The sequence below is a fragment of the Amia ocellicauda genome, chromosome 21 (assembly GCF_036373705.1).
Source record: "Amia ocellicauda isolate fAmiCal2 chromosome 21, fAmiCal2.hap1, whole genome shotgun sequence".
Taxonomy (NCBI): domain Eukaryota; kingdom Metazoa; phylum Chordata; class Actinopteri; order Amiiformes; family Amiidae; genus Amia; species Amia ocellicauda.
Genome location: NC_089870.1, coordinates 19,652,574 through 19,665,907, shown reverse-complemented (window position 1 = coordinate 19,665,907; position 13,334 = coordinate 19,652,574). Strand labels below are relative to the sequence as shown.

General features: G+C 54.2%; 1 protein-coding gene across 17 annotated transcripts in view; it reads left to right on the top strand.

Annotated features, from left to right (window-relative positions):
* The window catches only part of ppp1r13bb (protein phosphatase 1, regulatory subunit 13Bb), a 47,207-nt gene that overhangs the window by 23,987 nt on the left and 9,886 nt on the right, over nucleotides 1–13,334 (top strand). For 9 of the 17 annotated variants that reach the window (XM_066694004.1, XM_066694005.1, XM_066694003.1 and 6 more), the window contains 7 exons: nucleotides 5,427–5,528; nucleotides 7,523–7,697; nucleotides 8,884–9,080; nucleotides 9,272–9,436; nucleotides 10,037–10,232; nucleotides 10,617–10,775; nucleotides 12,971–13,101. In XM_066694004.1, coding sequence (XP_066550101.1) covers nucleotides 5,427–5,528; nucleotides 7,523–7,697; nucleotides 8,884–9,080; nucleotides 9,272–9,436; nucleotides 10,037–10,232; nucleotides 10,617–10,775; nucleotides 12,971–13,101 — 1,125 coding nt within the window. Of the gene's footprint in view, nucleotides 1–1,999; nucleotides 2,240–4,113; nucleotides 4,380–5,426; nucleotides 5,529–7,522; nucleotides 7,698–8,883; nucleotides 9,081–9,271; nucleotides 9,437–10,036; nucleotides 10,233–10,616; nucleotides 10,776–12,970; nucleotides 13,102–13,334 lie in introns of those variants that run through there. The other 8 variants (XM_066694001.1, XM_066694012.1, XM_066693999.1 and 5 more) reach the window with 5 other exon arrangements.

Genomic DNA, 13,334 nt, shown 5'->3' with positions numbered 1-13,334 from the left:
ACTTGAATCCAAGCCTGCGGTGATGTGGCCGCAGTACAGCCTCTTGCGCTTGTGTTTGTGTTGTGCTCATCGTGTGGGACATGGCTCAGGCCAACTCTGGGACAAACCGGACCACTCAGAGACCGACTGACTGCGGGAATTTTGGAGACTGAATCTACACGCACACACATGTACACGCATACACGCGCACAGATGGTCACAGAGCCGTTCTCTTCCTCCGACCAGACGGTCATCTGCTTTCATATTCGTGTTTGATTTGCTTTTGTCTAAAAGGGAACGGAAAACAACAACATAATTTTCGATCACAGATCTCTTCCCTAAACCCGCCAGGAATTTACCCCCAGGCCTCGGACGCATTCCTGCATTTACTTCTCTTTGTGCGGGAAGGTAGTTGTGTGTGTGTGTGTGTGTGTGTGTGTGTGTTTATGTTAATCCTGCACAGGCAGTGGTGTTGATTTTCATGGTTATTACATGTCTTATTAATATTTTAGGCCGCTACAACAACAATTCTGCTGATTTGTCTTCAGTATGATTGAATAAAATCCAGGACAGTGTACGATGACACATCCTGGTGCTGAGTGGTTATTATTTGCGGGTTTTCTGCGTAACTGTGGACAGAAAATGCACACATGAGGATGAAGGAGGTGCTTTTGTTGGTGACTGTTAATCATTTTGATGCGGATTAATATTTGATACAAGTGGACTGCGATATACTCAGTGTTATGAGAGGCTTTGTGCTTTTTTATTTTTTTATTTTTTTATTTTTTAACCACGATCAAAAGTGTTTAAGCATATGAAGCCCAGACTCTGTGTGTGTGTGTGTGTGGTGATTTCTGGCTCAGAATAGTCTGCAGAAGAACAACACAAAAAAATGTAATGCAATGAGGAGTGACTCAGTGTATACAGCGCAGCGAGAGAGAGAGAGATCCTCCGGGAGTCGAGCTGAGCACGGTGGAGGTGATGCCCTGGGGGGAGCACTGTTCCTCGCTGCGCTGGAGGAGAGAAGGGGGGGGTTGATGAAGCGGCAGGATGCCACGGCCAGCCTCCTGGCATCCGTCCTCCCCCCATCTCCCCGGCGTCCATCCTCGCACGCCCACCTGGATTCTCTCGCTTCTTGGCAGTCGCTCGCTTGACTCCGACTTCCCGGGAAACATCTCGCCACCGGCCTGGCATCCAGTCGTCAGCCGGGACCCTGTGAGCCAGGGTGTGGGGGGGCTCCTGGAGTGGACAGCCTTACCGTGGCGAGTGAGGAGACGGAGTTGGACTGAGGGGGGACGGAGATGTAATATGCAAGAGTGTTTGTATAAGCGCGGACTCATCTGGCCCTGGTTAGGCGCACCTGTGAATCCCTCCCTGGCAGGCGGACAGGCGGTGGGGAGTCACGGCGGGGGCGGGGGCGGGGGGCCGGTGGGGGGAATGCGCCGCAGTGTGTGTGGAAGAGAGGAGAGGGGAACGCACAGCGGAGAAGTGCTGGCTCTTCAAAACTGAAACAAAACGACACGCACAGAAAAAAGCCCCACAGATTCGAGCCGACAGCAGCATTTTGGAGCTAACTGCTCGTTTGTTACATTCGGTCTCTCCTCTTGATGTCGACGCGCTCCTCTCTGCCTTTTATTTATTTCATTCTTTTTTCCCCAGTCTTGTCCCTCCTCTTTTTTTTTCTCCCTCTGCCGGATTCTCGGAAATCGAAACATTACAGTAAACATTTTGAGCTGAAAATGAAAAGTGCAACGCGTCAGGCTGATGAGATCTGACAGCTGGCTTGATCTAGCCTTGATTAGGTCTGTGACTGCCGGCGAAATCCACTAGCCTTTTCTGTTGGCTGATTGCTGATGAGCGCACAGGGACGGGGTTTTTCCTATCGACACCGGACGGGGGGGGAGAGAGACAAATGGCATTTATGTGGATGAGAGGCGGATCGGGGCTGCAGTGAGCGGAGGCTGCGGGACGGGGAGACGGGAGCAGAAGTTGGGACTCTTCTGTCAGGGCGATCTGCGTTGGGTTGGACTCCTTTCTGACCGGGCTCTTGAAAGACAAAAACTGAAAGGGGGGAAAGACAAACGACGACACACAGACGTACGTGTGCATGCGTTTTCCCGTCGGCGGGGAGGGGAATGGAGCTGTAGCCGGCACGATGGAGTGGAAACACGTGGAAGCCGTGCAGGAGTTCAGCGCCGAAGGACAATGCAGTAAGATTAAGGTCCGATCTTGCCGGATAACCTGGGAGGACGCGCAGCAGGTACAGTCATAGATGGGGGGCTGGTTCTGGGGAGGTCCGGCCCGGTCTGTTATGTGTGTGGCGCTTCCCGGCCTCCGCTGGCCACCGCTGGCCACCGACGGCAGAAATGTGTGTGAAGTGCAGGCTCTGGGTAAAATGTGCCGAGAGGAATTAATCTGTATTTATACCTCTGTGTGTCTGGACGTGGGGCAATTTTTGTATTACTTTATTTTGGTTTCTTAGTTGTGTTCAGTCTTGAAAGGGCAACAACCATCTATTTTGCATCTTATTGTTAGGGCAACGCACTACTTGTTTCTAGGAGTTTGCTGTGGCATTGGATGTCACTGTCAATCAGGTTATTTATGCAGTACTGCACAGTACCGTACGGCACAGTATTATACGATAAAGGACAACACACTTCAACATAGCTCTCTGTAGCATTGTTCTGGTCTCCACCCAATGTGTCACTAAAGTGAATAAATATGTTTGGAGAGGGGGGTTGATGGCAGAGAGTGTTTCTGTTGAGTTTGCTGTGTGAGACGTTGGCAGGATGTTTGTGTGTTTTTATTTTTATTAACCAGGATGGTCTGAGTGCGAGTCAGACTCAGGTCAGGGGTCACTCGTTTAGTCCCCACAAAGACAGCAACTCCTGACAGAGTGACCCCGTGGGGACGTCCTGTCTGGGGGGACTTTTTCCTGTTTAAGGATTAAATGTGCTTTTTGATAATAAACTAAAGGTGTTTTCTGTGTTTTCAAACATCGTCAGCAAGTCTGTATCTGCCTGCCAGGGCTAAGACTGTAGGAGTTCTTTGTTTTATTCTGTTAGTGTTTTTTTTGTTATTTAAGCGTACAGCCGTGGGCCGTCAGGGTGAGGAGAACAGCACAGTGTGTGTTTGCTGCCCGAGGTGAACTCAATCACAGTCTGCTTCCCTCCGAGGGGAGAGCAGGGTTTCAGCTGTGACTCACTCAGCCCCTGAGCCCGAGAGTGGCCAGGGCCATGGCGGCCGGGTCAGGGCTGGACATCGCCGTGTCCATGTGGGACAGACGGAGAGAAGACAGAGCACGGAGGGTTCAAATGCAGGACTTCTTCCTCGGAAAAGACACAGAGAGAGTGAGAGAGGAGAAAAAAAATGCACCGGAATATGTCTAGAAATAGGAAATGCAGACAAAGCGCAAACCTTCCTTCATTTTCTGCAGAGAGAGAGCGAGCTGGGGGGGGAACAATTGCAAAAGAATGTCATTAGCCGATCTGTAAACAGATTTGGCTGCAGGCGGCGAGTGACCCAATGCGTTTACAGCAGCGCAGAGTGTGGGTCGGCTGCATGCGGGCCCTGTGACTACGAGGGCGAGGGTCCGGCCCACCAGCATCACGAAACATCATCCTACACACGCACTCTCACAGACGCACACACACTCTCTCTCTCTCACACTCTCACAGACACACACACACAGCACACATCACTGTGCGTCATTAAATCACTAAGTCCGGGACCCAGATGAGCTCATGCCTGTGACCGTGTCTCTCCTGTGCCAGTGCGTCAGCGTGTCCTGCATGCACAGACGCTCGCACACTCTGACGCACTTTGATTCTCCCTCCTCTGTGTCTCATTAAAGAGACTTCAATCTGTGCGCTGAAGTCACCATCGCAACGGTATCCACTGAAAAGACAATAGAAATAAATGTTGGCGCGGCCAGCAGCCCCCGCCGTGTGTGTGAGTCAGTGTGTGATTGTGATTGAGTGGCAGGAGTCTGCAGGTGTCCTCCATGCTGATGTAATGTCCAGCGCTGAACACACTTCCTGTTGGCGCTTGGCATTGGACCTTCCTGTTTTTAGGCAGGATCCTCCCCCCTCCAGCGTGTCAAGTTTCAGTGCATGTACCTGCAAACTGGAACTGGCACTCGGTCTTTCAGGAAGCGGCTGTTTGAGTCCTGATTAGCGTGTGTTTAGTGCGTTAGCGGGACGAACCACAAGAGGATCAGTAGAATTGTAATTCATATCTCGCCGGAGCCGCTCTCCTCGGTCATCAGCTCCAGACGTTCTAGGAATTGGGATTTGTTCTTTATGCACTCGAAGGACGCACTTCCTCGCTCGGTGAATTGAAAGAAACGGACCGAAATGATAGTTCTGCGACAGAGCCTTCCCGATCCGCCGCCGGCCGAGGTAAGAGCTGGTCCTGTCTGTGCGCTGGGGGTCCGGGGTGGTTCTGTTTGTCTTCGTCGTGCTGCCGAAATATCCCATGACTGGTCTGATGCTCTGAATGCTGTCCACGGTTGTGTGTCTTTCAATAGAAAGCCGTTTTTTTGATGTAGTGTGAGGGTTCAGTGGGAGAGAGGACAGAGAAGTGAGTTTTCTAGTTGATCCGGCGTTCTTCGGTGATGTAGAGCGCGGGCCTGTTCCATGGGACCCTGTGGTGGATCACCCAGGGGTCCGTGGTGTGCCTGGTTGTGTGCGGTGCTCTGGGGTCTTGTGTCGGCACCCACCCTCTCTCCCTGCAGTGCCGCGTCTCCTGGTTCTCATTCCAAACCACGCTGGCGATCCCTCGATCCGGTTACTGCCTCCGTGAGCCCGGAAGGATGTGGGGGGCATCCACAGGACCAGGGTGGGAGGGTCTGTGCTGTACGTTGTGGGGGTTGGGGGGGATGGAGTGAGAGTGAATGCAGTTTATGGTGCAGTGCTTGGGGTGGGGTGCGGGGGGGGGACAGATTCGCAGCTGTCTCCTGTAGAGGTCACCACCGGCAGCCTGTCACAATGGCAGGACGTTGCTGGGGCCACTGGCTTCCTGTCCAGGCCTGTAATGGCATTTCCACTCTGTACTGGAGTCTCTCTCTCTCTCTCTCCGTGCTGTGAGAGTGATGGCATTTAGCAGCTGATGTCTATTTTTGTTTGCAAAAGTTCAAATTCAAAAGCTTTATTGGACTGACCAGAGATGGAAACAAAGTGTGGGAGAAGGCAACTTCATACGGGAACAAGGAGAGTCACGTGTTGAGGGCCAGATATGAGGCTGTGTCACTTTTGTCCTCTACAAGAGTCAATTGTACTGTGGTAATAATACAGTGAGTGTATTGTTAATGGTGTAGCATGGTAAACACGTGGTAAAGTATAGTTTACCATGGAAAAAATAGGGTAACCGATGGCACAGTTTATTAAGTTTTTCTCTCTCTCTGCCAGTCAATCAGTAACCCGTCTCTCTCTCTCTCCCTCTCTCAGGTTGGCAACCCGCGGGTGGAGCTGACCCTGTCGGAGCTGCAGGACATGGCCAGTCGGCAGCAGCAGCAGATCGAAGCCCAGCAGCAGATGCTCGTGGCCAAGGTAGGCCGGGTGGCCGAGGACACAGCACCGCACTAAACTGAGCAGGCACTAACTCTCGGGAGTCCATGTGGAGTCAGTGGCTGGTGTGACGGTCATAGAAGGGCTGTGGGGGAAAGCATGAACGCTAGATACAATGTATATGTGTGTGCAGACTGTTGTGAGTAAGAGCTGCGTGCGTTTCGGGAAGCAGAAGTTGTCCGGGCTCGGTAAATCCTGTCACTTCCGAAGCCAATGTGGCGACAGGATTTCCCCTGCCGGCACTTCTGCTGCCCGGCGATCTGACTGCTGTGTTTGTGTCTGCTCCTTTTTGTGCGTGGTGTTGTGGCGGGGCGTCCTGTTGCAGTGGGAGTGTTGAGGTTTGTTGCTGTTGGTCTCTGGAGGACCGGGGGGCTGGGCGGCGCCGGCCCCAGGGATTGTTTTCGATGGGAAGTTGAGTCAGGGTGCGCAGGCGTCCGAGCACAACAGCAGGAAACGAGCCGCGGGCCGCAGGAAGTGAGATACGGAGAAGAGGTGCAGCTGCAGGGAGAACTGGGGGAGAGGGGAGGTGGAGGGAGCAGGGAGGAGAGGGGAGCAGGCGCGGCCTAATTGGGACGAGGAGTCGGACAGGAGGTGGAACCGGACCCAGACCGCAGTGATTTTCCTCTGAGAGGCGGGGCTGAGAGTCAGTCCTCTCTGGGGCTGAAGACTGAGGCTGTGAGCATCGCAAACCTAGCAAACTTATTATCATTAGAACCTGCAGGATTAGTATTTGAATTATTACACGCCTGCATCCGCTTGTGTTCCTGCTGTTGGAAGTGTTTTGCTTAGTTGTTTTTGTTTTCTGGGATTTGGAGGATTTTTGTTTGTCATTCCTGACATTATCTGGGATTTCTCTCTGACCTCGAAAGCTGCGAGACGAGCTGCGCAGGCCGAAGGTAAATGACACAAATCTAACTAACTTCTCTCGGGCACTTGGAGCCTCAGTGTCTCCGGCCCGTGTCGTTGTGTGAAGCTGTGCTGTTGCGATGCTGTGTGTGTGTTGTCGTGCATTGTTCTGCCTGCCCGGGGGTGTACGTGCGCGCGGTGTCCGTCACTTTATCTGTTTATCTGGCATCCAGCCTCTTCCTGGTGTTGATGGCCAGCGCGTAGCTTCTGTCCCTCCCTCTCTCTCTCTCTCTCTCTCTCTCTCTCTCTCTCTCTCTCTCTCCCTCACTCTCTGTTTCCCCCCCCCCACCCCACACACACACACACACACACACACACACACACACACACACACACACACACACACACACACACACACACACACACACACACACACAGCTTTACTGCTCATTGCAACATGACATGTCAGGGAAACTAAAGTCTGTTTAGTTTAGCTTAAACCTGAGTCACAGCTGCCCCTTAGTGACCCGCTTCGTGTTGCCCAGTGCTGGTCCGGTGCCGGTGGTTGTGCCCGGCCCGGGAGGTGCGGGACGTGGACCCCCGGTGGCGAGGGCTCTGACACACGTGTGAGCCCGCACGTCTGCCAGGCCGCACACGCAGGTGTTTCCTGTTGTTGCCCGTACTGGGTTTTGTTTTCTTCCTCTGGCTCGGGAGATAGATAGGAATGAGCTTTGTTTAAAATGATAAGAAAACAATTAAGAAATGTACAATGAATGCATAAACATATATATTATATGTTGTGATGTGCTACTCAAAACCTGCCACCCTGTACGCATTTTGACATCCAAGTACACCAAAATACAACCGTCTCGGATGAATGTATATTCGTTACAAGTGAAATAAAGCTCAATGTTTATGCATTATGAAGCACTTAATCTACATGCAGTAAATTTGGCAACTGATTAAAAAATTAGTTAAGGGGGGGTCAATTGAGTCCGAGACCGGCGACACGAGGCGATGCCACGTAAGTCGAGAAGCGTCTACTCAAAACCATCGTGACAATAAGAGTAAACCACAAACCCTTACACCTCCTCTCGAACCTCTGTTCTCACCTCCCCTCTCTCCCTCAGGAGCAGCGTCTGAGGTTCCTGAAGCAGCAGGAGCGCCGGCAGCAGCAGAGCGTGTCCGAGACGGAGAAACTGCAGCGGCTCAAGGACCGGGTGGACAGCCAGGAGGCCAAGCTGAAGAAGATCAGGGCCATGCGCGGCCAGGTGGACTACAGCAAGGTCATCAACGGCAATCTGTGTACGTCCTGTCGACTCTCGCACACACACCGACGCACTGGGACATGCACTGACGCTCTTGCACTCGCACCGACACACTAGGACACGCATGCGCGCACACACACACACACACACACACACACACTTTCACTCCCAGTGCAGCCGTGTCGATGGGAGTCCTAGCTGTGGTGTTGTTGGTGGGGGGTGTTGAGCTGGGATATTGAAACACTTCCTGCTGATTGTGAGCTGCAAAAGCTACTGACCCCAGAGCAGGATTAGCAAATCGGATTGGAAAGACTGTTCGCCCCCCCCCCCCAGAGAGCGGAGGCCGGCCTGATCCTCCCCAGATGGGAACCATTCCCTTTCCGCCTCAGAAGGTCCCGAGACGTTTCGTTCCAGTCCGAAGCAGTAAGAGTTCAGAGCCACGCCCACCCAGACACAACCACCCCTTCTCATTGAAAGGGAATCTAAAACAAATGGCTCAGGAGACGCTGTGGGGGGGGGGGTTGTGTATGGGATTATCCCTGCGTCGCTGCCTGGGTTTACACTGAGCGAGTGTACAGGGAGAGACACAGAGAGCGGGACAGGGGAGAGACACAGAGAGCGGGACAGGGGAGAGACACAGAGAGCGGGACAGGGGAGAGACGCCCTGAGAGCGGGACAGGGGAGAGACGCCCTGAGAGCGGGACAGGGGAGAGACGCCCTGAGAGCGGGACAGGGGAGAGACGCCCTGAGAGCGGGACAGGGGAGAGACGCCCTGAGAGCGGGACAGGGAGAGACGCCCTGAGAGCGGGACAGGGAGAGACGTCCTGAGAGAGGGACAGGGAGAGACGTCCTGAGAGAGGGACAGGGGAGACTGGGAGAAACGCCCCCCTGAGGGACAGGGAGACAGAGAGAGAGAAGCACAGAGACACAGAAACAGCGAGAGAGACAAACCGGGAGAGAGAAGGAAGGCGGGGGTCCGCAGACGCACTGCTGTTTATCTTCACTGTGGTGGGGTTCTGGTGGACTGTGGGCTTTAGGCCAGCTTGTAGATATTGGTGAGGCCAGGGCTGGTGTGTGTGAGAGTGCTGTGTGAAGCCCCTGAGGGACGCACAATGTGTGCATTGTCGGTGATCGGGGACAGTGCTTGCCTGTGACCCCCTGCCCCGCTCCTCTGAGAGCTGTGTCTCGGGGTCCCTGTCTGATCCCTGTCTGACCCCCTGCAGCCGCGGAGATCGAGCACATCAACAGCATGTTCCAGGAGAAGCAGGAGGAGCTGCAGTCGGCCGTGCTGAAGGTGGAGCAGCTGACGCAGCAGCTGGAGGACCTGCGCCGCGGGAAGCTGAACGGCCTGCAGGCGCTGAGCGGCCAGGTGACCGGGGCGGCGGCGCTGGAGCTGCGCAAACTCTACCAGGAGCTGCAGGTACGGGGGCAGGGGCAGGGCTAGTGTGGCACAGCAGTATGATGCAGCACAGGGCGGGCACGGCGTGACACGGGAAGTGCAAAGAGAAGTGAAAACGAAATCTGATTAAAATGCAAACCTCTCTCTTTCTCTCCTTCTCTCTTTCTTCCTGCCCCTCTCCCTCTCTCCTCCACCCCTCCTCCGCATCCCAGATCCGTAACAAGCTGAACCAGGAGCAGAACAGCAAGCTGCAGCAGCACAAGGACCAGCTGAACAAGCGCAACATGGAGGTGACGCTGATGGACCGGCGCATCGGGGAGCTGCGCCAGCGCCTCTACAAGAAGAAAGCTGAGGCACGTCACAAAGAGAACATCCCCGTAAGACCAGACCGCTGCAGGGACCGCCTGCGCCCCTGCCCTCCCCGGGCTCTGTGTTTCTTACCCCTGCCCCGGGCACTGTATTCTTGGCACCTCTCTGCCCTCCCCAGGGCGTTGTGCCCTCTGGGGTCCCCTCTGTCTGTGTGGACAGTTGAGTAGATTGATGTAATTGTGAGGTGCAGAAGAGTGTCTCTGTCTCTCTCTCTCTCTCTCTCTCTGCCTTCCCTTCCTTTGCTTTCCTTTGCTTTCCTTTCCACCTATTTTGTTCCTCCTTTCTGTTTCTTTTCTCTCTTAAATACACGTTTTCAATGTTGTTGTTCAGTCCTCATTCTGCGGGTCTCTGAAGTGGGAGTGACGCAGCCGGAGAACTAGATTTGTGTCTGACTCTGTGACCCAGAGCTTGCAGGCCCGTAGCAGGTTGTGTTTAAAGAGTACAAAAGCACGGGGGGGGCTCGCACGATGCAGGGAACAGCCACTGGGTGACGACTGAGTGATTGTTCCCATTTGGGTCAGCGTGGACGGGAGGCCGGTCCCGAGTGAGCGAACTCTTCCTCTGTCCGGTGTAACGGCAGCTGACCGGGCCTCTCTCTCCTCCCGCAGCTGAACAGGATCAACGGGACACCCTCCCCCCAGCCGGCGCCGGGCAGCTCGGGCCGCGTGGCCGCCGTGGTGCCCTTCAGCCAGGCCCCCGCGCCGGGCAGGCAGGAAGGGGGCGGCTACCCCGGCCAGGCGGACACTCTGAAGCCACAGTCCCTCACGGTGACGGCCACCGCCAGCCACGCCCGCTCCAAATCCGGTGAGTCCCGCCGGCCGCTTCCCGTGAGAGACCTGGACAGGGCGAGAGTAGACAGATGGAGGGAGGGAGGGAGAGAGAAGAGATGATGCACATTGTCCCCCACCCCCCCACCCTGCCTCCGCTCTCTTGTCATACTTCACTTCAGTTCAGTTTTATCTTTATTTATTTAATTTCGTTTCACCTCTATTCCTCCTCTCTAATCTCTGTCATTGTATTCTTTTGTCTTTCCCTTCCTCTTCTCCCTCCCTCCCTCTCTCTTTTCCTCTTTCTGTGCTGTTCTGTTCTGTTCTGTGCTGTTCCTGTCGTGGGGGCGGCTGGCTGTCCATCCCTGTTTCTGTCTGTCTGTGTGTCTGTGTGCCGCCCCGGGGCGCCTGGCACCGGCAGAGACAGATGGGCGAGCCGTGAGAAAGCCCCCCGGCCCTTGGAAGGTCTCTGATTTAGACATCGTAGTGGACCCGGTGCTGCCGTCTCCCCCCGCCGCTCAACAGCCGTCCGACATCAGGCTCGGACACCTGGCCCCCCCGCTGCCTGACGCTCTTTCCTGTGAGTGCGCAGGTGCAGTCCTGGGTATAGGGCACTGAACCTGATCACCGAGCGGCCAGCACCCCCCCACCGACCTCTTAATTACTTAACTTATACTTTAAATTGTATAACCGATAAAAGTTGATTCTTTAATAAGTTCCTTATACAACGTTATACTTAAAAGCCCTACTATTTAAAATAAATAAAAGGAAATTAGTTCAATTAAGGTACAATTAAGTAATTGAGAGCTCGGATGGAACACAAACCTGCAGGGTAGGGGCCCCTCCAGGACCAGGGCTGGGGGCCGCTGGGTTAAAGGAAGACCAGAGACAACAGGAGAGGCAGAGAGTCGGGAGTAGGGAGGGGAGTTTGAAGAAGCATTTATTTAAACAGCTGATTTCCAGATCTGAAGGCCACGGTGCTGCTCCGATGAGGTTCACTGTGCCCTCATACCCCCCTCCTGATCTCTGCATCAGTCAAATTTACCCCCCCAGTAAATTTGAAGTGAATTTTCTTTGTCACTGTGTTTTACTGTATTGCATTTCCTTGCTGCTGTTCTCTCCTTTACTCTTCTGCTGCTGAACCGCAGGGTCGGGCCGGGTCTCGGGCACTTAGGTCCTGCTGAGTAGTTTCTGCAGACTACTGTGTGTTCAGCCGGTTCTCCTGCGATCGGGTCGGGTGCCACCGGGTCCTTGACACTTGTTCGGTGTGCAGGAGAGTAGAAGTGCAGTGGGGTCAGTGCTCCGGGCCCCTGTGTTGGGTTCCAGCCCTGTTGGTTCAGTGCGCTGCTCCGGGTCACTGCTGGGGGTCTGGGGCTGCTTCCCGAGTCCCACTTTCAGTCCAGGTCGGGTGAGTGAATGCTGGGGGGTTGGTGGCGGCCGTGGAGAGACGGGTCAGTCCTTGTTCTTGTTTTGCTCGTCTGTGAGAGTGTGTTGTGCTCAGCCACTGGGGGCTGAATCGTCCCGTGTCGGCTGGAGGAGGGCCTGTGTGTCGGGGCCGTGAGAGGCTGCCTGGGGTGCGGAGTAGGTGAGACGGGGAGGCAGGGTGGCGCCTCTCGTGATTCGCACTTTCCCTACATGACGCGGTTCAGCGGAGACTGTCGCTCCACGCGCTCACTGGCAAGAACCTCCGACTGCTGTGTGGGAATCCTGTAATAGTCGTACACTGAGAAGAATAAATAATCCCGCGGATTAGATCCATACGTCACGAGCCCCCCACCCCCAAGGATGTGCGTTTGTGGGGTGGGACGATGACACAAACGGCACAGTGGAAGATACAGAATGAAAGCTGCTCATTTCAGAGCCGTTTTAATATGGCCGAAGATAATTAATTTCCATTAACCCTCCACCGTTTGGACCCGATTGCTAACATTATTATTTTAATTTTTTTCTTCCGCAAACCAGAAATTGCTGCTCGAGTGAAAAGCCTCTTAGCTGCTCCTCAGATCCAATTAAAAAGTTTACAGTGACCAGGAATAGAAAATTCCCGTCCCTAATGCCATATTATTGCTGCCAGTGCAGCCGTGCTACGTGGTTCGGGGACTTTGCTCGGCTGTTCTAGGGGTTTAATTTCCTTTCTTCCTGATGTCTCTGTTTATTCACTTATTGAAATGTCAGTTTCCTCATGTCGCTCTCACTGGTCTCTGAAAGTCTCCACCGAGTGAATTCACTGTCATAGCCGTGACGTCCGAGTCTGGATTGCGTCTCCCTGTTGGAGGCAGAGGAACGATGTGTTAATATTAAAAAGTGGGTTGTGGCATTTTTATATTGGACCCCATTCCACATGTGTGCACACATCTTCCTCTGCTCTCCCAGCACACTGCAGCAGCGTCCCCAGGTCCGGTCCAGGGATGGAAATTGTAAACTGAAACAGCGAGACCAATGTTTCCGATTTGCCAGGCAGGGCCGTGATGTCTCGGTTGGTTTGGTTCTGTCCAGGCAGGAAGGCAGGCCTCCGATGCCCTCAGTGTGTTCAGAGGCTTTTTGTCTTTCTCCGGTAATTCTGTGACCCTTCCTGTGTTGTGGACGTGGTCGGACCGCGGTGGGGTGTGTCACATGACCACGGTGGGGTCGGACCACGTCCTCCTCAGGGTGAGGAGAGGAAGCAGAGCAGCAGCGCACCACCACAGTGACAGTGCTTGGCATAGATCTGAAACCCCCCGTCCCCCCCATCCCACTCTCTCTCTAACTCTTTCTCTCTGGTCGCTCTTCCTCCAGCCGGCGATGCCAACTGGCCGGCCCTCAGTAAGCAGGTGTCGGCCACCCTGAAGCCGCCCAGCGTGGACTGGAAGGAGTCCAGCATGGACACGGCGCCCAAGCCCGGCAGTCCCGCCTCGGGCCCCGACAAGGTGGGTGAACCTCACTCTCCCCCAGATGATCGCCCGTCTGTTGCGGTGAAACTCAGTGTCAATGTGTACAGATCCAATATCTGCAATATCCAGCTCTGATCTTGTGATTTATGTCTGAATAAGTCAATTGCAGTGGACACCTAATCTCCTAGAGGCTCATGGGTAATTGGTCAGTGGGGTCAGTAGTAGTTGTGCTGAGACCCACACTGACCCGGCTGTCGTTGTGCTGTGTG